Source organism: Pyrgilauda ruficollis, unplaced genomic scaffold (assembly GCF_017590135.1).
Source record: "Pyrgilauda ruficollis isolate IOZ18807 unplaced genomic scaffold, ASM1759013v1 scaffold75, whole genome shotgun sequence".
Classification (NCBI taxonomy): Eukaryota; Metazoa; Chordata; class Aves; order Passeriformes; family Passeridae; genus Pyrgilauda; species Pyrgilauda ruficollis.
Genome location: NW_024529377.1, coordinates 352,655 through 377,715, shown reverse-complemented (window position 1 = coordinate 377,715; position 25,061 = coordinate 352,655). Strand labels below are relative to the sequence as shown.

General features: G+C 41.9%; 1 protein-coding gene across 3 annotated transcripts in view; it reads right to left on the bottom strand.

The window, feature by feature from the left end:
- PALM2AKAP2 (PALM2 and AKAP2 fusion) overlaps positions 1-25,061 on the bottom strand; it is a 267,640-nt gene that overhangs the window by 8,830 nt on the left and 233,749 nt on the right. For 2 of the 3 annotated variants that reach the window (XM_041486284.1, XM_041486286.1), the window contains 3 exons: positions 11,003-13,385; positions 4,006-4,184; positions 831-869 (listed from right to left, as the gene is read on the bottom strand). In XM_041486284.1, coding sequence (XP_041342218.1) covers positions 831-869; positions 4,006-4,184; positions 11,003-13,385 — 2,601 coding nt within the window. The remainder of the gene's footprint in view (positions 1-830; positions 870-4,005; positions 4,185-11,002; positions 13,386-25,061) is intronic. The other variant, XM_041486285.1, reaches the window with a different exon arrangement.

Genomic DNA, 25,061 nt, shown 5'->3' with positions numbered 1-25,061 from the left:
TGAGTATCAGTCATTACCACAATCCGCAGAGAAAATTACAGGCATTTGAAATATACATATTACCGAGCACATCATTAACAAACATTGCAGAAACAACATTGTAGTTAGTATCAACTACCTGCTCTTAAAATTACTTCTTTTGGCAAAGTCCAGCTTTGTGGGTATAAGGACTGTGCCAATTACTACTTTGCTGAAATACTGAATGTCACTGTAAATACCCTTTATTTGGCAGATTTGGGTTTATTCCACCCTGAGACAAACACTGATGCTAAGTTGTGGGACTGTGATCAATCATCACATCACAACAGACAGGGACACAATATGAAAGGTTCACAATATGAAACAGACTGAGGCCATGCACTCAGACCCGACTATCACAGAGGAAAGGATGGTGTGCAGATTTCCTTATAAAATACTGGAGATTTTGACAGTATTAAATATATTGTAATCAGAGACAAAGGAAAGCCATGGAAGTTTCATGCAGCATCTGAAGATGCTTGGATCTCAGGTTTAGCTTTGCTAGCTAAATGGTAAGAGGGATTAAGGGGAAGTTCTCATTTTTCACCTCAGGAATGCTCCAGTTCCAGGCAACAGTTCCCATCCCTTTAATTACAACCCCTCCCATGGCAGAAATTGTAACTAGAATCCAAGGGTTAGAAAACCAGCCACACAAATATCTCCTGATGAGAGATATAAGGGAATATCACACACACACACATTTTTTTATGTGAAATGGCACTGGGACACACTATGGAAATGACAACTGCAGCAACATGCACTTGGAATCACCATGCAAGAAGAAGCAAAGTAAACAAGCACTTGAAAAGTACCTCAGAAGTAACCTTGCTAGACAGTAATTTACAGGTGTACTGGTAGAAAGGGAAAAGACCAGCATTAGTACATTGAACAAGCATGTTATAACTAGGAAACAAGAACAAATTACAGAAATTCCAAGAACTGGCACATTCCACAGTATAAAACTTCAAGCAACTTAGTGTCATAAAAAATAAAAAGTAAAGATTAGCCGGTTTGGTGTTATTTTAATGACGTTGCTTGGCCAGTCTCAGTCTTGTTTACCATCAGTGCTTGACCCATTTCCTTGCTGCTGCTTTTTCTCTTTCACTCATCTGCTGAACCTGTACTGCAACACATCCTCTGGAAGAAACTGCCCCCCTTCCTGAGCAGCACAGATCTTCCAAGATGCGCTTGATTTGCCCTCTCTTTCTGAAAGGCATAACCCACAAGCCTTGACCAGAGAGGCCACGTTGTAGCCACTAAAGCCACTGAAGCCAGACGTGAAACAGAAGGTGGTGATGCCTGAAGGAGGAACTACAGAGGGTAAATGCCCTGCTGAAACCACCCTCCTTTTGTGGTGTCTTAGACAGGGCGAAAGTGGATCTCTGTACATCAGTACTACTGGCGTGCTCAGCATGAAAGGGAGTTCCCATGGACATTAAACCTTTACACAAAACTCTCCATTCAGGAGACCATGGCTGCTGTGCCAGGCACCCTGACTGCTCCCAGTAGTTCAGGAGTCTCTGGTTCTCCTAACTCACAAAGAGCAATGCTGAGCCACATTCAGCTCTCAGGACATAACACTCCAAGGAGCAGCTGTCTCTCTGGTTGTCAGTTATGCTTCTTCTCCTGCTGTACTTAATGTATTTTTTAAAATAGTGCAGTGATTGGCTATTTTTTTTCTTTACTTACAGAAACCCTTTTTCCTGAGAACACTGCAAATGCTCTCTGCTGACAAATTAAAGCTATTTGTTTTTTAAATAAATAGTTGCTTAGCCTGGACTGTAAAATATTCACTCAAACTGACAGTGGTACAAGTGCAGCACTTCTTACTAAAATTATCCTTCCCTTGTCAATGGCAGAGTTGTTTACCAAAGGAGAGCGGAAAAACCCAGGGAAAAGAAACAAAACACTCCTGCTGATGTCAGGAAGTTCTCCCTGGGCTCTGCAGGACACAGATCTCTAAGAGGATTTTGGGTGGGCAGCAGCAAAAAAAAATCATGTTTGGCTTTATGCAGTAGGCTTACAGAAAAGGAGAATGACAACAAACCTCAGCACTGTGGGACACTGATGTGCACTTGGACTTTGCAAATTCACTGGAGCCTTGAAAATTAAAGCCAGAAAATGACAGGTTGTCTGAGTGGCACCAATGCTCTGGCAGTGCATCTTTGGGCTGTCAGTGGCTGGGCATCTTTAGCAGCAGTGGAGATCTGAGATGGCACCCAGAGCACACCTCTGTGCTCAGGTACTGCCCAGACCACTGACCAAGCACTCTGGACAGGACGTTGTAGGAGAGACCAGGCAACGGTGGCCAGTCTACCTTCCAGGGAGCACGTGTGCAGCTCTGCAAGCACTTGAGGAACTGTGCTCAGGTAAATAAATGAGCAGGACCTAAGATTCCAGCCACAAGCTACCACTTCAGGGGCTGGGCAGGCCACCTTCACTCTTCACAGGGGCAGAGGAAGAGCACAGGGTGAGTACAAGCTGAGTGCCACTCCACTGGCAGAGCAGCTGCTCCAAAGTTTGCAGCCACCAGGCTGATGGTCTCAGTGTGGGACTCCAGTGCTGATTTGCACAGTGGGTGTTTTATACCCAACTCTTTTTAATGCTCCTCTCAGCTTCTGCAAAGGTCATGAGAGTTGCCCTGCAAGCCTTCAGGGTCAGATGCTCTGTGGAGATGCCAGGAAACAACACTCACCAGAGCAGGTGGGACCACCCTGTTTCACTGGGTGCTTTGGGGAGGGAGAGAAAATTAGAGAGTGGCTCCTTCCTAAGATGTGGTCCCAAGATGCCACGGCCAGAACCAGACATGCTCCTGTGCTAAAGCTGGAGTAGCTCCTGTGTAGAAGTCTGATGGACAATGAAACCTTGTTTTTCAGTGGCCTCAGTAGAATATGGGACCAGGAATTTTCTGGTGTGCACTGGAAACAAATCTATCTGCATTTTTAGTTAGCCAACAAAAGGGCAACAGGACCCCTCCATTCCAGTCCATTCCTTCTGATTTTTATTGTCTTTTATTACTGTGCAATATTCACAAATAGCAATTAGAAGCTGCCGCACTAGTGCAGTATTTGTGTTACAAACCTTCACTTACATCTATACCCTTAACAGGAACCTCCCTTTAGTGAACATGACTAGAAAGCAGTTTGTTCGAGCATCCTTGGCACTAGGGTCATCTTTGGGAAATGTCTGAAGGACTTTGGCTGCTTCAGCAAACACTGTGTCCATTTAACAAAACTTGTATCTTACTATTTTCTGCACTCATTGCACAGTAATAATGACTCTGAATAAGAAACAGCTCATGCTCTCTTAGGAAAAAAAGATTTGCCTGAATTTTGATACTTCCAGTTACAAAATCTGTAGGTCTTCTTATTAGTGCCTCTAATAAAGAACACTTTAATTAAGGCAAACTCTACTACTGCTCGTGTGGAAGGAAGACAACAAATCCAGCAACAACATGCCGGCTGTTCAAGGATCCAAGTGAACTTCTGAGACCTTCCCAGTCTAGTTCCACCACTGGTGGTTTCTGGGGAAGTTATCAACTTACAGTGAAGACTGAGCACACTTGGATTGGACTTTGCGGGGGGTGGCAGGGGGTGGTCTACAAACACAGATGCGAATACATACTTGATCCACAAATTTTGATGTGCCACTGAAATAACCCATTGCAGTATCTTGTGATGTGTGAATTAACAAAATCTGCCAATTACAGGGCAGCTACACACTGCTCTTATTATTAGTTAACATAATTAAAAAAAATTAAATGTAATATGAGTTGCCTTTAATATTTGCACTGACACATTCTTCCTCTTCACTGGCATGCATACTTCCATTTTGAACACCTGCCCCTTGCAATGTGGTAAAATCCTTACCCACTTGCAAGTTGATCTGATCAGATTCTGGTGAAATAACCTTTCTCAGTGTCTGTTGGTTCCTGCAAGTCATGGTCTCTATCACAGAGCAAAAAGGGAGAAGGAGAATTGCGCTTACCGCACTGTCGTCCATCCTTTCTCGTCTCTTGGTCTTGTGCGTTTCATAATCCTCCATGAGGGTCTGCATCAGGTTCTTGGGTCGCTGGGCTCCTGCAGACTCCTCGGGTGCAGGGTCCAGCTGTGATGCAGAGCCTTCTGTGGTGGGGGACGGAGGAGGCTTGATCTTCTCTATCTTCCCTGCAATGACATGAAAAAGAATGACCCTTTCTAAGCTGAGGACATGAAAATGACATGAAAAAGAATGCAATGACATGAAAAAGAATGACCCTTTCTAAGCTGAGGACTCACAAATTGTTTACCAAAGATGACAGCTGGAGAAGCATTTTCAGCAGATTTTGAATGAAGAAACAGTTTGGAATGAAGTCTATGAAACAACCTGGTAAATCAGGATGGTTATGGACATTAAAAAAAATTCTCCCCTCTTCCTGTAACCCACTACACCAAAACCCTACAACATCTTTTTACAAAACCACAGTTTACAAAAGTACCTGCTTGAAATACCCCCGTTTCCTCCTACAGGATAGATTTCTGTGATTTGGAAATGTTTGTCAGATTCTGGAAAAACACAAGATGATGTTTTTCTTGCTCAGCCAATGCAACACAGGGACCATGCACAAGACATCCAAAGAAGGTGTCTTGTTAAACACAGCTGCCTTCTTTTTTTCCAGTGCTTTTTATCTGCTTTGTAAGCAAGAAAGGCTTTGGGTCGATTGCCAGCACTGCTCTTTCCTGCAGCAGTTTCCTGCAGGTTGCACAGAATGCTCCTGTGGCAGAGCAGGATCAGTAGGAACTCTGTCCTATAAACTCTCGGTTCAGATAGGGCCTTTGAGTTCCCTCCTGGCTGAAGGAAAGCCAAAGAAAACTCATTTTGCTCTCTGGCTGAATCCATTGCACGCCATGGAAGGTCACTGTTTTGAGCACAGTGACCCCAAAGGCAGGTAAAAGGCACACCAGGACAAGTGACCACTGCTGTAATCTGCAGGAGGGCTCACAGGTAGACAACCCACACTTCTTTGGGAAGGACAGCCTGCCTTTCTCATCACCAAGCGCTGACTTGGGGTGAACCACTCACCCTGTCCTGCTGGGAAGAATGAGGATGACAGTAGATGTCATGGGAATGATATGTGAGGCTTGTCAGCTGTGACAGGAGAAAGAAATGCTGAACCAAAATCACATTTCCTTTTCCATCGGACCATCATCAACTCTTTGAAATAAGACACTTCAATGAATGTAAAAAAAATACCATGAAAAGAGAAAAACCCCACTGCAAACCCCTTAAAAAGAAATTAAATAAACAGAAGGACCATGCTGATTTTCAGGAAACCTGTTATTAAAACAAATGAAAACCCTAGCTGGTCCTTCAAGAAGCGTCATGACAGTTGCAGCCACTAGAGAGCAGCCTTGAAATCTCCTGTAAAAACCAACACGATTTAGTCTTAAAAAAGAAGTGAGCCAACGCTGCAGAGGTATTTTTACGAGAACTCCCCTTTCCAGGGTTTTCCATTTCTGATCAGTGTTGAAAAAAACAGTATGATTAGTTTCTCATTAATTTAAGCTCAATTTTAGCTTAATTTAAGCTGGGCAGTGACAAGACTGGGAATCCATCCTCTTTATTACACCCTACCAGATTGAAGGGGGAGTTTCTATGACCACAGATTCTTCTCTGGGTTGCATCAGGACTTGCTCCACAGATAAACAGGAGTTATGCCGCCAAAGCAGAGACAACAGCAGGTCCTGAGCTGCCCAGCTGCACCCCTGTGTGACAGCTTAGACTGCTCAGCAGGAGGGACATGAAACTACTGACACCCTGCCAATTAGGCCCAGTGGGTAAAAAAGTGTGGTGAAAATAAAAAGGTCTGATTAAGGGTCAGATATCTTGCTGATTAAGGACTTCGTCCTTACACCAGTAATTGCCTTGGATGGCTTTACATAATGGGTGAAGAATGAGGCTTCTCAGATGTCTGCCCAACTTGTACCTCTTCCAGGGATGCATACACCACAGGATGCTCAAATCTACGGACAAGCCTAATGGCTGAAAAGAGATCCTTCTACTCCCCTTCGCCTGGAAAACAATGCAAATTGTAGGTTTTGGGGATTTCCATTTAAGAAAGGGGATATCTTCAAGCAGGACTGTTTGCCCTGGATGCAAGGCCCATTAATTTCCATTATCACAGATGAGAAAACATTAATGTTGGAAGAGACCTTCAAGAAATCATTGACTCCAAGCTTTGTATTGCACATATATATATATATATTAAAAAAAATATATATATATATATATACACACAATATATGTACACATATTATACATATGTGTATTTATATAAAGGCTACAGCATCCCAAATCTACAAATACACATATACACATTTACTTTTTACTTAGAAATGCTGTTGAAATTTTTTAAGACATCTGCATAGCAGAGAAAAATTTTCAAAGTAAGACATTTCAGCAGGACAGACTGTTTTAGGAAACCAGTCTGTGCTGGACTTGGCATTGCCAGGGTACATAAAAAAAACCAGATCCCTCTAGTAATACGGAGCCTCATTACCACTCCAGGTGAAACGTGGGCTTCTTTGCTCTTCTTGAGCACCAGGTGAGCAATGCAGATATGCAAAACCACAAACAAGCAAACAGCAAATGAAGTGTGTCTCAAAGATTCTCTCACTTCATAGACATCCTCCATTAGGGAGGGAGTAAGAAAGCAAAAGGCAAATGAACTGTGTTGGTATGCTGCTAAGGCACTCCGGGAAGTATTCTGGGGATGACTGATGAGCACCCCAGAGGAATCCTTGGAGAAAATGATTAACTTTTTTTTTTTTACAGTGCCTATAAAGGGGTAAGGAAACAGCATTCTCCGTGAACAGTTCTGCTCTCGCCTTTCTCAAAATACTGATTTTAAAAGGGAGTTCATAAATACATATTATATCTGATCCTTATTCTGTATATGCATACAAGGCATTAAAAATTTTGCAATGACTATGAAATATCTTGCCCAACGTTTCTGCTTCTCTTCCCAGTACAAAAAAAGAATCTTCACACTATGGCTGAACCTGAGAAGTTTCCTAAACATAGGTATTGACTAGAGAAAAACTGAAGTCAAATATGGTTTTGAGGCTGAAGTGGTTTCTCTGACAGAGTCTTAAATTCCACAGCTGCCACTCAGGGTAAGAAAGTAGAAGAAAGAAAAGAACAGCACATACACATCCGTCACAGTTACCTACAATTTAGAGGTATCTGACTGCTTGCATGTCTGAGCTGCAACTTCTCCACTGGGCTTACACCACCCACTGAAATTCTCTCATTTAGTTCATCAGCTGAGGGCAACAGAAGATGGGCATGGTGGGCAGTTCTCCTTGATGCTTGTGCAAGTGTTTGAGTGCCTGCACATCAGCACAATGTGCCTTATGCCTCACCTGGCAATACTTTAGTGACAAGCACCTAAAAGGCAGATGTGGCAGCTTCCCAAAGTGTATCTCAGGCTTGGCTTCTCTACTAAGTACTCCCCATCTCTCATCATGAGACAGCAGGTATTGACAAAGGGTTTGGCTCCAAATTAATAGCCTTCACTGAACCAAGACCTCCCCTGTAATGATTTTCACCCCTCCTTTTGAGGAAGGGGATTACTCAGAGCCAGGCACTATAGGAACTTAGATACAAGTCCTTCGTAGTCAAAGTTACTTCTAATAAAAGGAGTAACAAAAAACATGGGAATTACATCACCATGCTTATGCTGGATTCATCCCATGTCACACACTTATCATCTTGCTCAAATAAACTATCAGACAGTCCCAAATGCTCTGCCCAGGAGGGATGCTGTATCACCTGCACATTGTTGGAGGAAACCACTGTCTTGCTGTGCAGCTGCTCACACCATGCCAAGTGCAGCAGGAGCTGAAGCAAAATAACACAGGAAACATTCAGATTTAAACAGGGCTCCAGAAATATTTTGGGATCTATGGTGACCATCCATACAGTAATACTCTGGCACTTCTTTGGTCTTTCTCGAGTCTTGTTATGCAGGAAACCCAACTTTTTTGGGAAAAATTAACATGGGTTCTTCATCTTCATGTTTCCAAGAGTGCCCTGGAGAAGAGTGTACACATTCCATTGAACTTTGTGTCTCATCTCAATTCAGTGATCTGAGATGTGATAAAAAGTTGTTTCCAAGCATCAACAAACAATTTTAAAGGATAACTATTAGCAGTACAGAAGTTTATTACAAAGAGACCTTTTGGACTGTGCTGAATGACTGGCAGACAAACTGAGTTACCATCAGTTTTATGCAGTTGCATTTCAGGCTAAGTAAAGGCAGCCTGTTTACTATCCAAAGTAATCAGCAGTTACTGCACATATACACCTACATGGACTGTGTTAATCTGCCACAGTTCAGTTAAATTACAGCGCAGTTCACTGATGTCCCTTTTTGTGGTTTGTCTGTCTGTTACCTATGTCAGTATCCACGCGGTTCAAAGCAGTGAAGGGGAGCAGCAGTAATAAATAGTCAGGGAACACCAGGAACCCTAGAAAAGCTACTCTGCCCAGCAGACCACCACCTGAATACAGCCTGATTGTTAGGCCATTGCTAATTAGGTTTATTATTATGCCTTCTCAAAAGAGTAAGTATGCACTTCCACATTTAAGGATTAGAAACAGATTTTTCAAATTTATACTTGACCCCTTAATCCCTTTCTGCTGAGTTATCCTGATGTTAGTGCCAGTTCTTTCTTTGGAAAAGGCAATTTGCTCACAGAAATACCTCTGTTTCTTCTTGATTATTATTATTATCATCACTAGTAAAAGTGTACTACTAATACTATTGTGAATAGTATTTTTCTTCGTGAAACTAGATATACATACTACAGTACCAGACATATTCTACAGCATATTCCTTACTGGGCCCAGCAGAAGCAGGTTTTCTTTTCTGCTCTGTGTGTCACCTCTGCTCTGTCTATTCTAACAGACCAATGTTTGTGCCTCTGCTAAATTATATTTTGCCTTTTTTCACAAATATTGAAAAGATCCTGTAACTATTAAAAGGGAAGTTGCTGCAATCTTGCAAGGGATTAGGTTACTCCACCCTATGTTTAAGGATGCCTGCAGGGGTTAACAGCAATACAGCCGGCTAAAGGGACAGCAAGGAAGAGATGAACTGAGGTATATACACCTTCCAATGCTAAGGGTCCTGCAGCTGAGAGCTATGCTGAACACATCTGCTGTTCAGCAAGCACCAAAAGTAGAAGAACTAAGAAGAACTTTGCCAATGTTCTTTGTGGGTTTTTTTCATCAATGACAGTCTTAAACACTGCCACATATTCATCTTTTCCTAGAAATTATTTCTTTGCCTTGTCATCGGCTGCAAATTGCAGTAGCTTGAGTCACTGGCTAAGAGAACCCAATTTTCTTTCTCGAACATATGGCAATTGGACATTTAAAGGAAACTGTCTGGAATGATTCATTATAAACAGAAGTTTATAATTTTCTCTAGAATGGAATTTATGACAAACATTTTTACAGACACAAAGTAAATGCCTTGTGTGTAGAGAAAGCAGAAGTACATTGTTTTCCCAGAAGCTCTGTTAAAACAAGCATTAGCGTCAGCAGCCCATCCAACATCACTTCTGAGTAAAATACAATCATTATCTACCCCATTTTGAGCACTTTCAGCTACAGGTGATGCTGGTTTTGAACACAGTCATGAGCACACCTTTACGAAACAAGTCTTACTAACTGAGGTCTGTAGTGCCCTGTATCTCATGTCTTGTCAGACATTTCTCAGAACACCTCAGATTAGAGAGGATCCTTATGAAAAATGCTGTACCAGAGGAGTTATAACAACAGCACTTCAAAGAAAAGACTGGTATTTGCTATATTTTTTTTCAAAAATAATGTTAATATCATCCTCTTTGCAGAAGAAACTAAACTAAGTATTCACTATTTATGTGCTCCAAGTTCACAATCATACTGAGTAATGGGTTAAGTCTACATCTGATTCAAACTTAAAAGAAAATTACTACCACTGGCTTGTATTTACACCAGTGGAAATAAAGACAGCATTTAAGTACTTTTGGTAGAATGAATACTTTTTCATAATGACCACTGTTAATAAATCTTATGGGCACTTGCAAAGCATATGCAGGTATATGCTTAATAAAAATCACTACACAGAAATAAGCCTGGTGTGTGCTTCTGGGGTTTTTTAAAATGTATTTTTTTCTGTATTACATTTAGAAGGCATCAGTGCTTGACATTGTTTCTTGAGAAGGAGGAGACAGATATGCTGTAACTGCTGTGAATGTCAGAAAAAGAACCCAGAAACTGATTGGTCAACACGACTTACACTGAATCTATTAAACAATTTGTTTGTGTTGCTTGTGTTATTTAATTCAGTGTTAAATAATATTCAGTAGTGAATAACACCAGCTAAAATACATGGCAACTCATAGCTCTGGACATCATTTTACAAGACAAAGCTCATTAAGACCAAGACCTCAAAACAGAAAGCAGAACACACAGAAAAAGATATCTAATTCATACCCCAAAATCTGCACATCTCCACTAATTTTGCACTTCCCTAATGACATGCAAGAGAACAGGAAACCTATTAAGGATGGCCTTGGATGTTTGTCTTTCAAATAGCCACAGCTGTAAAAACTGCTGCTGTGCTTCCTTGAGATGATGCTACATTTCAGTGGGTGGTCTGAGCAGCACTGCAATGGACATGTCATGCTACTACTATGTGGCAGCGGGTGAACACAGAACGGGGTTTCGTAAGGATGATCAGTATCTCTGCATGTATTTGTGAAAACCCAGAACCTTGCTCAGGTGTGCTCACAGCCAGAAAATTAAGCTGTCCCATTTAGTTTCCAGGCAGATGAAGTAATCTGCCCTCCCATCCCCTGGAAAACAATATTTTCACTAAAAAATTACATAAAACTGAACCATACCTGACCCTTCAGTCACATGTCACTTCTGCTCTGACACTTTGGGCTCTTACCTGGTGCAGTTTTGTAAGACACGGTTCTGGTGGGCATGGGTGGTGCACTCTTTGTAACAGGGCTTGGTGCCATTTGCAAACCCTGCCGCTGCCTCTTCAGCTCCTCTTCCCGTTCCTGGGCAGCTCTGATCTCTTCTTCGATCATCGACAAAGTCCGCTGTTTCCTCGACCGTAACTTGAAAGGGCCCACAGTTACTTCAGGCTCCTGTGTGGCCAGGATGGAGGCGGTGCTCCGAAGCTCTGCTGCCTCTGAGTATTTGCTGAAATAGCTGACTTCATGCCTGTTTTCTTCCACAAGGAATGGCTGGCTGGCTGAGTACATGGGTGACTTCCCTTCCCTGAGTCCTAAGTCTTCCTCTTTTGAAGTCTTTGGTATGGTGTCCCTTTTTTCTTGAACTGGTGAAGACACCTGGGGTGGCTCAAATGTTGGGTTCTGATGCTCCTTGGAGGCTGGAGCTGGCCCAGTGCTGGCTGGCTGCTCTTTGGCTGAGACCTCTTTCTCTGCTGGGATTTCTTCTTCCTTCGGGTTTCCTTTATCCACCTGCTCAGCTATGGCTTGTTGGATGGCATTTTGCACCAGCAGGCCAGCATGGTAGTCCAGCTGGTCGTCCATCAGCATGGAGTCTGCCAAGGCAGAGGAGAGCGAATCACAGCCTGGGTCACTGAAAGACTTGGAGATGCCTTCAGCCCTGCACTCTGCTGGAGTTTCAGCCTGCGGGGTCTGTGGCAGAGAGAAATCTGCTAGAGAACTTTCCTGCAGGGCGCTCATGGTCTCATTGGAGGCACCGCTGTCACTTATGTTATCCATGCTGAAGTCATTGGAAAGAGTCTCCAAGACGGTGGTGTCCTGAGACCTGACAGACAAGTCATCCAAACCAGAGTCAAGCTCCTCTGGCGGCGAAGAGGCGCTGCCTGACTTTGGGAAGTGATCTAGAATTCCCTGTCCATCATCCTTCACCATTGTGAAGACCGCCCTTGCACTCATGAATTCTCCATCCTCTGCCCACAGTTTTGAGGCTGGTCCAGCTCTGGGGCTGTCACTGCAAGGTAAGTCTCTTGCTGTCTCAGCTGTGGTAGCCTGAGTGCTTTTGTCATCTTCTGAGCTACAGGAGACTTTCTGTGCTTTGACAACCATGGCGTTGTTACCCTCAAGCTGTCCAGCCTGCCCGCACACTGAAACGGGTCTCGTCACAGAGGACATCGGCCTGTCCACATATGGAGAATTGAGGCTTTTGTAGAAGGGTTTGACGGAGAACATTTTGGGTGTTACTGACCGCCTTGGTGGGGCCTGACCCTGAGACGGACCTGAATGCTCCATCAGCTGGAACTGCTTCCTGGCAGCCGAGAAGTCAATTTGCTCTGTGACAATATCTTCTTTCTTGATATTGACTGGCTCTGGGGATACAAAGGAGCAGCTGACCTGTTTGGGGGATGTTGGTGCTGCACCTTGCTGCTGCTGCTGCCTCTCCTTGCGCTCCTTGTACTTCTTGTGAGACTCCAGATGCTCCTCATCCAGTTGATCCTCCAGGGGCTTCTCCTGAGGAGGGTTCCACCATTTGGCAGCAATGTTGGGGTTTTTCTTGACAGCCTGGCTTTTAATGAGTTCCCTTCTTTCTTTTTCAAGTTCCATCATTTCTTCCGATGGTCTCACTTTGCGGACTCTGTATTTTTCCTTCTCGTCCTCATCTTCAAAGAGCTTTGAGGGCTTTTTATCTTCGTGGAAGGCTCGCAATTCAAACTTTGCCTCTTTCTTAAGTGTTGTAAGAGTTGTTTCTCCATCCTTAGAGGATCTTCTAGAACTATTTGAAGAAGTGGGACTTCCTGGCACCTTCAGACTCTCCCTAGTATCTTCTTTCAGACCACCCAAGGAATGGCCATTAGATTTCAGGTTCTCTTCTGTTATATTAGCTTCACATGGCTCAACCTCCAAGGAAACCTGCTTGTCTGCTACATATTCTTCCCTTTCACTAGATACTGACTCTTTACTGACATTAGCAGATGCTCCTGAGCCATCCATAATGGAGACTGCACTTGGTTCGGGGGAGGATGTCCCATTAAATGTACTGTCTGCAGCAGAATCGCAACAATTTGCCTCCAGCACTTCATCTAGGTATCTGATCTCTTTAGCAACTTCACTGTCCAGAGATTCATGCCTATCCCTAAGTCCATTTCGGCTGGAAGCAGGTGAAAAGAAGTGGGTTGGATTGTCTATGGGATGTGGTGAAGCCACTGTGGTGATGCTTTTATGTTCAGAAACTGGAACTTCAATTTCCATTTTCTCTTCCTTTGTAGCAAGCACAGTAGATGGCTCCAAGAAATTGGCACAGTTTTGGTCTCTGTTTTTTCTTAACCTGATGTCATCCTCAGGGATTCTGGAAGATTTCTAAAATAAAAGAGAGAAACATTACAAAGTCTTAAAAAATGAACACCTAATTTTTTTGCAGAGCAAACACCATCCGGAAAACAAATCCTAGCACTTCTTAAAGTTGAGATTAAAGCATTCCCTCAAAGCATGGGAAAGCAAGGCAAGCCACTAAGACAAAAAACAGGAAGTTACCTTACCATATGCTAGAAAAGGTACTAAAACAACAACAAACTTTCATTTAAGAATCTCCCACTTGCTTACCATCCTCACTTTGTCATTATTTCATGCCTGTGTCTTGGCCTGTGACTAGGAATAAACTTTGAATTTCTAAGTTAAAAGTAACTTGGCAGTTTAGATTCCTCAAAGATTTGCACATGCAGTACACAACACCTATCATCTTGGTACTCTAAAAATGCTTTCCACACCTAAAGGAAATCTCAAAATGCTTCTACTGATGAAAAGTATTACTGCCTGTGCTTTGCAGAAACAGATGCTAATATGCTGAAAGAGTTGGTGACTCACACCAAGTTAGGAAAAATGATGTGGCAATGGTAGGGAATGTTCAATTCTCAATGCTCAATCCTGGTCATCAAACGTAGAGTAGAATTACATGGTGCTGGAAAAACATGGGGTCTTTCTCCATCCCACATGGAAACCCACACACAACTGCACTTGGGAGACAGGAAGCATCTGTAACCCCCATAGCATGAAGAACACCACAAAGAGCAAGACAGGGACCACAGTCATGGTATCCTCCCTCCCACATCTTTGATCTGTAGTGCAGATCTACTGGATTCATGTTTCTCCCTGATGTGTTGCCTCTGGTCACAAGGAGGTTATTGACATAAATACTGTTTATGCTCATATACAGGCAAATTTTACTGGTCAAGCAGCTTAATGAACTTACTAGACTAAAGTCTGAAGGAACTTCTGATTAGGTTGGTAACATGTCAATTAACTTCTCAATAATTCTATACTGCTAAAAGGCAAAATCAATCCACACCACCAAAAACAAAGAGGACATTTTAAACACGGTTCTTCAGACAGCACTTGCTAACTTTTGTAAATAATGAAAACCAAAAGTGATACATTATTCACTTTGACTCTTTTGACCCTTTAAAACAGAAAGGTGGTATCTGAGCTCTCTGTCCTGCTTTCCATATGTGTTTCTATGTGTGAGGCACTGACTTCAAAAGTGAATGGCATTGATCAAACCCTGTGAACGCAGTGGCCACCAACAAGAGCACCATTGTCAGGTAGTCACCCCTGCCTTGCTGTCCCTTACCCAGCATGCCATTAACACACACTGCAGCAGAAGATGATGAACCAGGAGCACAATGGCACTTACCAGTGACCTGAACAATCACATTGTCACTGGATTGATACTGGCAGTCAAATGCATTTGACAAATCTTAAGGAATTACAGCCAGTCACCCAGAAGAGCTCTTTCTAGAAACACTCTGAAAGGCTCTCTGTCTTAATTATGTAGCTGTACACAGCTGAAGAAAATGCTGGCTTCAACCATTAGATATTTTCTTCCTAATTGTGCTTAAACACGGGGAAAAAAAATCTTTAAAAACAAACAACCTGCTTTTGTCTACATATTTTACTTGGCAAACTTCACACAGGTTTTACTTGCTTCACTTCTTCACTTTCTGTTGAACTTTTAGAAATATTCCAGCTGAAGTTCATAGCAGCTCTTTTCTTAAAGCATATTGTATTTTTTATCATTTAAATATCTAAATGTGGTCAGTTTCTTCTTTAGTCCTGTTAATGATACATTCAACAAATCAGATGCTCTGCGAACAAATACAAAATATAAAAAGTGTTTACTTTGTAAAGTAGGCACAGATGGAATGAAAGAATCATAGATAAAGGCTTCTTTTACCCTGAAATGGTATTGTTCTTGACTTGCTGGAAAAGTTCCATGTACACAACAAGTATTCAGGTGACAGGATTAAGACTGCAATACATTTTTGATATTTGGGATTACATCTTCCCTGCTTGACTTGCTGGCTCAAAAATGAGTATGGTGGCACCTAGAGCAGCATGTGCAAAGTCCAGGACTGATAGCTGTCCCCTTTTACACAAACCATGGGTATGCAATTATGCTTCCACTAATATTTGCTTCTAATCTGACAGATCAAAGCCTCTAGTGACATTGGTAGCTAACTATGTCCTCTGTAGCTTCAAAAAAGTATCTTGAATGGACAGAAAATCAGTTAATGAAGATGTGCTCTCCTGCCACCGAAACACATCTCCCTGCAGAGCCAAACCAGAGCGGAAGGGCCTCTTGCTCCTGTGCTTCTTGTGCCTGCACTCCATGGAGCTGGAAATACACCTGATTGTCCCAGAGACTGCATTCACTAAAGCATGTCTGTTTCCACCACCGCTCTTTGTGAACCACTCCAGTTCACATCACATTTGGATATTCAAGTTCGGCAAGAGAACTGCAGGTGCAGTTTTTTGCCTAAACCTCTTAGCAAGTAACAGCCCACCCTCTCACCATAGCTGCAATCCATAATGCACAATTAAGGCACATGCCTAATCAGGGTGTGCACTTGTGACAGCATGTCATTCTGGAAGTGCATGTGTCTATGCAATTAGTGTGGGACATGTAATTATGTAGCAAAACAGACAATTATGCATTAAAACCTATGAGAAAATACTGCTTCTTACTGGGGGAGTCTTTCTGTGCTAGGGATTAGTAACTGAGCATGAAGAAGGCCCCCCAGCATGGCAGAGGAGCCAGCGAGAATTGCTAGGAAAGGAAAAAAATGACATTTGAAAGACCCACCCATTTTTTTTCCTCAAAACATTCTGCCAGAACCCAGGGGCAACTTTGTGAGGTTGTGGCAATGAAAATTATGCTCCAGACACTCCTGCGAGGAGCAGAAATCGATCTACTGATGAATTACTTGAAGAAGTGAACTGAAATAGGTAAGGACAGAAGCAGATGGCAAAACAAAGCTTTTCAAGACAGTCCAGGCCACATCACCTGCCCAGGTCAACTGAATGGGGGCAGGAAAATGGCAAATGTTGGGATGAGCCACCATGGGTGGGAGGAGGTTTGGAGGATATTCACAGACTCCCACGCCCCAGCTGTTTGGTGGAAGGAGGTGAGCTTTCCAGGGGGCTGCTTCTGCACCTCCTTGATAAGCCTGCACCAGCAGCTTTGTATTTGCCACCTACAGGGAGAAGGCTTTTCAAAGCCTGCACCATTACAAAGACCTGTGAATTGGAAAAGGGCTGCATTCAAACGTAATTGTAGTCAGTCATATGGCATTCACAGTGATGCCCTTAAACTACTCATCTAGACCCAGATTTTCCAGAAGCTGCTGTTACATTTACACAGTCTCTGAATGTGCGTTCATTTCTGTCTAAGTCAAGATGTAAGAGGGCAATTAGTGTCACTTCTACAATGCTGCTGCACTTTAGTAAACTAGTCATTAGCAGCTTAGAAACTTATTAGCATATTTTCTCTTTGGCTGAATTCTTCATCTACAAAAGTGTAAGTGTTTGGGCAATCAGCTCTTCTAGAGGGAATAAAATGTGGGTGTGTTACTAGCAGGACCCAACAAACGTGCTGCCAGTGCCTTCCTTTGTTTGATGCAACAAAAAATGCCTACAGAAACAAGTGGGAGGAAATCCTTCTGAGTCAGATCAACATTCTTCTGAAGCATCAGTGGCAGTGGTGGGAAGGGAGAGGAAAGGATAAAATTAAGAAGTTTCATGGTTTAAGAAAATCTGGAAGTTTCCTCATTGTGGGTTTTTACAATCACTCCAGCCAAGTTTCAAGACAGCTTTTGATGCTGTTGGTCTCCTGGCTTCGTTAGCGCTGTCAACCTTCCATTTCTTCGGCTTTCATATTCTTTTGGAGATGTCCTGTACCTCATTTGCTCCTCCTTCCCGTGCTTCAGCACTGAGCCAGTGTTTTGTTCAACCCTTTCCACTCTTCTCTTTAATCTGACTATCAGGACCAGCATACATCAAGCAGTTTTAGTAGTAAACCTCATTTGCAGATGGTTTGCTGGCTAATCCATACCTCCTTGCTGATGTCAGTCATCTTCTCCCTCTTCACCTACTGCCTTGGCCTGCCTCTCTGTCTTATTTGCAATTAAGAAGGAAGCAAATGATGGATTTGTTAGGAGATTGACTCTGGCAAACCTTCAAGAGAGCAGCTGCTTTCATTCACCTCAATCTTTTGAAAACACAGTCACCACCTGCATAACAGATGGAGCCAATCCCAAACACTGCAAAGACACAAAAGTCAACTGAACCTCTGTAGTTCCAGACAGACACCCTGTCCAGAGACAGAACTCCTAGCCAGCAGAGGTATTGCCCCATGCTTGCTAGGGACAGTAAATCTTTGCAGAACTCATTTTCTTTAGGACCCGAAGTGTTGCAGTTCATAACGAACCAGAAAAGCTACAGCTGTAAAAGGTGATAACATGTTTCCCCCACAGTCCATGCTCCCTACCACACAACAGGTGCTCACACAGGTGCCACCATCCCACCCCATCCCACGTGGGAATGATGCCCCAAACCACTGTGGCAGCTCCTGTCTCTCAATGGCTCTGCACTCCCTCCCTCCCTCAGCAGGGCCTCATGGGGCAGCTGCCACCCCACCTAACTCCAAAAATGTGGTGAACCCCCCTTGATACTGGAGGAAGAAGAATGTTACAGTGGGAGCCTTTGCACAAAGCAGTCTAAAGAAATGGGCCAAACGTTTGTGTTTTGGAAACCACCTATTTGGGTGAGCTAAGAGAAAGCAGTAGCAGGGGGAATAAATGTTCAAAAAGATCCTAGAAATGGAGGGGGCAAGGAGTGAAAATGATGATGAACTCAAGGAAAGAAAGGGTTTCTACCCACATTACTTACACAAACTATACATTTTGATTAAAAAAACCCAAATCAAAACATACAAAAAAAAAAACCAAAAAACAAAAAAACAAAACAAAAAAAAAAACCAACAAAAAAAAAAAACCCAACCCAAAATCCAAACCTAAAGCGTTGTATTCTTGCTTCCGTGCAAAAAGGTCTTCCTTTTTCATACAGTATTTTATACTGACATTGAAAGGTTTTTAAACTACTAAGGGAAATGTTGCCAAAAAAATTAGAACTTTTCTCTTAATGAAATAAAATTCAAGTTTCAGGGGGAAAAAAACCCAAAAACAAAAAAACACTCAAATCCTGTCACCAAATTTTGAATTTAAGATGTGTCAGGCACATACTGACACTACCTTGAATAGTTCCACTCACAATGCTCCTTGCACCCAAAAAGCAAAACCTGGCCTGTTCCTCTCACAGTGCATTATACAGTGTCTTGAATACAAAGACTGAAACAATATCTGGTTACTAAAATGTGTTAGTGTTGAGTGTCACAATGACATCCTCCGCAAGAGCTCTCTATGCTCTTCTGTGAGGCAGCCAGACAGTACAATATTTTCTTTGTGAAATGCTGGTTTGTCTCCTAAACACTTCAGAAATCACAGGAGTACATTCAAATGCAACAAAAATCAATGCAACTTCATATTAGCTCCTCCTAAGAACCAGTCAGGGGCTCTTTTGGACTACAGACAGTGATAAGTGATGTAGGGATACAGTGGCAAACAAAGTGCTTACTCGGAGAGCTTGCTATGTGACTTTTTTAATGTGGTTTTCCTATTTCCTTTTCTCATGTTTTACCAAAGAAGTTGTGATTGCATTCATTCAGAAAACACGTGAAAGGCTTTGCAATATTCTTTTGCAAATATCCACCTGAGCCACAGGCTTCAGCTTCCCCATGCGATACACTATAAAGTTCTTTTATCAAATCAAGCTCCAATCTCCTTTTGCTGCTGTAATAAATTAAGGAGGGATAAAAATGGCCCAAGAATTATGACTACTTTAATGATAAACATACATTGTGTGACAGGATATTTTAATGATGAGGACACACTCAATTGATACTGTATTTTTCCCCATGTGCCTCTGTAGCTCCAGTATTTTTTTGTGCCCTCAATAACAAATAGGTGATTTTTTTTCCTGGGTAAGTCAGGATCCAAATTTGTAATAAACCTTACTATTTCCTACTAATTCCAGGGTACATAAATTGAAGAGGTATTCTACTGGTAGGAAACCAGCTGATCTTGTAAGCCAGTTATTTTCCCTTGCTTCCTAAAAACACAGATCTGGTCCCTCCATGAAAAATGTGTAACCCTAATAACTACATTTCAACCAGTGCTACAGCAGCAAGAAAATCAAGTATCTTCCTTCTTTAATGCTCGTGCAGCCGTTGTAAAAAAGCAACAATAAAACACTGAGTTCTTTTTACAAAATATTTTAATTCCTGCAAAGAACTGAAACTGCACAAAGCACCTGTATGGATAAAGTGATTTATACAGAAATTATTATTTAGGGACAAAAGGCTGCTAACTGAAATATCACCTCTGATTAAGAAAAAACAATGTAGAGTTTATTAGAGCATGATGGTTACACAGCTGGTAGTACGAAAGGCAGCATGTATTCAAGTGGTGTAGATGCAGATACTACTCTGTGTGGGGCTGGTTAGCTTCGCTATGAAAGTTCTCTTTAGTTTTACATAATCAAGATGGAAATCTGAAATTACAGGAAGCTGTGATTATACTCTCATAAGGAAAGTGCAGAACTGTTTGGTACTGCCACACTCCACATTCACACCCCATTTTCAATCAGTTGCAAACAGGGAGAACCAGGAGCTTGAAGAACCCAAGAGATCAGTAAATTGGTAGTGATTTCAGGTACCAGAACCTGCACCCAAAAGACCATTCTCCTGTTGTCTGCACTGTTGGCTTCTTGTAATGTAGGTCAACCTGAAAGTGCAACTGAATTAGAGCAGTAAATGCGTGCAAAAGAATACATTTCATCCAGAAAAATGTGCCTTTATCATCACTCTCATCAGTTCAAAATCACACTTCTGATACTCCTTTCACTTGCAAAATTATTTCCACCTCAAATTAAAATGCCCCAGTAGGTATTATTATTTGTCATGCTGCTTCACTCTGTTCCCTAGGACAGAAAGGACATCACACTCTGTGTGCAGGCATGGGAAACAAACCAATGCCACTGAGGGACAGCACTGGACTCAAGGTCAATACAAACCACATTAAACTGTTAATCAAGCGCACCCACCACAGATGGTTAGTACTTTTTAACTTTGTTACACATTTTTCCTAAGGCTTATTTTTCCATGGCTTGCATCCAAAATCTGCTTTTGCTGAAACAAGACTGAATTCCAACAGCTGGGATACTTGATTTAAAGAGGCTGTGGTGCTAAGTCACTTAAATTGGTAAATATGATCTTGTGAAGCGGCCTCCAATGCTGCCTAAGGAAGCACAATGGTCTGGTGGAGAAATGAAGGCATCCCATCCAACTAACACGTAAGGAACACGGTGCCATTAGAAAACTGCCCACACCTGGCAGGCAATTCAATTCATGATAAAATCCTTAAGGAACAGAAGGAGAATTTCGTCTTTACAACTGAAGGTCACAGATGAGGTCCTGTACCATTGCATTCAGAGAGTCCACTTGGCTAGGCTCCCCACTCAGCTGGTGCTGGTGGAGCTGAGCTAAGGGCTTGGCTGTTTATTAGCACTCTCTCACACTCAGCCTCTGGTTTGATGTTGAGTCAAAGAGGAGAAATCCCAGGTGAATAAGGAAAGAGAAATGTTCAGCTTAACAGAGAGTCTAACACCGATACTGAGTTGAGCAGAACACAACTTCCGAATGCATGCATGAAAAATCAGTTTCATAAAATGCTGCAGTTGAAATCTGCCCTGCACATGTCGAGGATGGAACAATTGCTCTGATAAAGCATGATCTAATCCCAGCGGGGAGGGGAAAGGACGCTAAACTAAGCCTTGCTCTTAATACTCTCTAACCCATCTAGATAATGTCACCACAAGGAAAGAGTGACCTTTAGGTCGCTTGCACGAAAAAGAATAGAGACAAGGGGAAAATTCCTTAGTCTTTTCATCGGGGGCACAGGGTTCCTGTTCCATCTAAAGAATGAATCTACAACTCTCCTATGTAAATGAGAGAGCTCGAGAAAAATACTGGGGTGTTAACCATTTTGGTGAATAAGAAAGGGACCTCCTGAGGAAGGAATTTGGGTTAGGCAGTGGCAGCAGGAAGGCAGTAAATGGAGACAAAAGGCCGTGCAGTTCACTTGCTCTCTGAACACGTATTATGGTAGGAAATTGGTAGGTATTATTATTATATATGGTAGGTATTATTGCTAGGAAAACCTGCTTTAATAGATGTAAGGAACAGAGACAAACCTTCCTTAAACGAACAAATAGATGTATTAGTATACATCTGAGATGTATATATGATATATTTCTGAGATGTATTAGTATTAAAGTCTTCTGAGGATACAGTCTTTCAGCAGCTGGTACAATTCGGTAAATACTTCATAAATGGCAGCCTAACCTCCAATTTCTGAAAAAAGATACATGATCTCTATGCTGGAGTTCTTTGACCACTTACTTTGAAGGGCAACAGGTTATGAATTGAATGCTTTAACTGAAACAACCACCTACAAACCTCTGCCAATAAAGACTAAGATTTTTCACTTTCAATTCTGTTTCACAAATGTTAACAGTTGGAGGTGATACTGCTTTTAACTATTTCTCCAAGCCTAATTAATACTTGCTGCACATCTGAAAGGTATGGCTGTTCAATACCTATTGGAGTTTGACAAGACTACTGCCACAGAGGCTATGCTGGGCTAATAGAACAAATTATGCTCAGAAATGTAAGGCCAAACATCTGTTTCTCTGACAGCTGAAGAAAGTTAAGAATTATTGTTGATATTTTATCTTTATCAGTAGGACGTGTTACAGCTGCTCTCATCCATTAGATTAAGACCCATCACAGCAAAATCTCCTTAAATGAAGGTATGCCTACGTAACTGTGCTTGGGTCTCACCCAGCGGCAGCCTGCTCTGCCAGGAGCACAAAGAACAGGGCAATGTTTATTCACTACAATCAGTGAGTCTTGGGAAGGTTACAGCCTGGGGTCTCAACCAGCCAGCAGGCTTAAGCACTCTACAGATTGCTTTCTTCACTGTTTTTCAAGGAAATGGAATTATTTTAAAGCTAGAGACTTGTAAAACGCTCCATTGAGAGAGAGCATGTAGTTGCTTTAAAAGGTCCCTATGTAGAATTAGCTCTACCCAAGATGTATTTTAGGCTGCTACCTCCAGACCCAGGCAAAAGCTCATAACTGGAACATTATAAAAAGAAAACTGAAAGGACATTGAAAAAGAGGATGTCTAGTCTAGTACTAGCTCAAAAATCACATTATGTAAGTGAAGAGGGGGGAAACATGATGGTGGTCGAAGGATATAACTGAAGTCTGTGTTACACACACAGGTGGGAAGAGAAGCCACTTGCAACAAGAGCGGCACATCACCTCCCCTGCCTGAGTCACACTCTCCACTGTGTCACCATGCCCACTGTCCAGCAGGGAACTACCACACAAAAATGCTTTCACTCCCAGTCCCTTTTTCCAGAAATAGATCACAGAGAAAACAGCATTTGGAGATTTTATCTGAAGATTTTATACAAGAACCAAAACCTTGTAACTCTAGTGGAGCGCAATTCACAGGGCTCTCCCTCTAAGGGCATGCATGTAATTTAATTTTCTGGATGGTGCATGTAGAAAAATCCCCCTTCAAAGATACATATCAACAAAACGAAATTCGCTATCATTAAATGATAAATCCAATCTAGCAAGGATGTTTGACTTTGACATATCATTTCAGTGGACTTTGACAACCACTTCAACAAATATCCAGCAAATAAGTAATATTTAACAGGAAGTCAGACTACAGCGTCCAAAAAACAGTTTTGCTAGTGAGAGGCCAAAAGTGTACAGTCTGTAAAGAAGGAGGATGTTGCTAAATTCTCCACATGCCATTGCTGTCCCTAGGCTATAAATAGGGCATACCATGTGAGTTTGGGGTTGTGAACAGTTAGCAACTTATCTATGCTTTGCTTGTTACAAAAACTACACACTTCAGTCATCTCACTATTTCCTGCAGGAGAATATTTCATTGAAAGTGAGATTTGCATAGGCTGTTTTTTTAAAAATTCCTTATTTTGGGAAGATAGTTGAGAAATCCCTGGGATATCTCCTTTCAGCACCTACCACTTCCTGTCCCTCTGCCCCTGCTTTCCTCCCCTCTTCCAAGAAAAAACTCATTACTCCTTCTTTTCCTCCTGAAAAGGACCGGATTAAAATGACCTACAGCACATCTGGACTATATTAGGATATTATTTTATTAAGGCTTATTGCTTTTTCTTTGGGCATGTGGAGAATTAAGATAATGGTGGAGGAAAATCTTATTAACTGAACTGGCTATTCCAGCTCAAACTGCTCTGTTTTAAAATTCCTTCAGATTGCCCAGTCCCTCATATGTGGGTTCTTTTTTACCTAATTACAGAAAATTAAAATAAACAGTGGTTAATTCATTTAATGTTAGTAAGATCACTAAAGCCAACTAAACTGTCATATTAAGAGTTGCTGTATTTCTCAGACAATTTGCTATTTGATAGGAAATGCTTGCTTGGATCTATTTTAAATGGTCATAAAAAGGCTCGACATTAAACAGCAAGCAGCACCTCACATTTCTGTAGAAACACAAGTTTGACACATTCCAGGTCAAATTGCTTTACAGAGGGGGAAGACCAGACCTTCTCAAAAGAGTATTGTTTACAAGCACATCACACAAGCAGCAGCTTGGTTTTCAGTATTTTAACTGACTGCATGAGACTTCAGCTATGGAGTCTGTCTACCTAAAAGCCGAAGTACAGGCTACTGGGAGACAGCAAGACACCTTGGCTTCCAGATGCTTTCCCCTAAAATACCCTTCCTCATTTCTCAGGAGTTAAAGAATGTACTATCCTGGTGCATGCACAGAGGTATCAACTAAGTGCCACAGCACACATCAAATGCCATAAAACCCAGGAATGCTGTTACTGCTAAATGTGACTGCTCACAGTACTGTGCTTAATTTCCTCCAGTGTTAAACAACTAAAAGATGAAGCTGAACAGACACCCTGAAAGTGTCTCTATGAACTGAAATTTGCTTTAATGTCAAGAAGAGTAACACACTCAACTAGTGAGAAACATACCCCTTCAGAGCAACTAAAAACTGAAGCCAGAAGACTTTGCAAGTGCTGTCTGAAGAATATAGACACTGAATGTGCTGGATGGTTCTCCTAGTTACCACATGCACAGAATATACAAAAGTATATTTTCTCCTTAGAATCAATATCCTCCTGTATTTCGTCTAGTAGAAAGCTGTAAATTTCACTACTGCTCACAGCAAACAAACCAGCTACAATTCAAAGAATTCTACAAGTATCATCTGGAGAAATGGTATTTTAAATACACCTCTCAATATAGAAAGATAAAGATTAAATGTGATAGATAATGTGTGGCAGGTCAGAAACCTTAGCTTGCCCTTTCTCTCTCATTCTGTAAACTCTGAAGCAAACTCCAAACATGTTGTTTTCCATAAAGGCCTTAGCTTTTTTTGGCTTGTTAAATCAAATTCCTTCCCCAGCTCATTACAGTACTGTGATGTTACAGGCTATGGGAGACCTGGTTAAAAAAAAAAAAAAAAAAAAAAAAACAAAAAAAAAACACCCAATTAAAAAAAAATA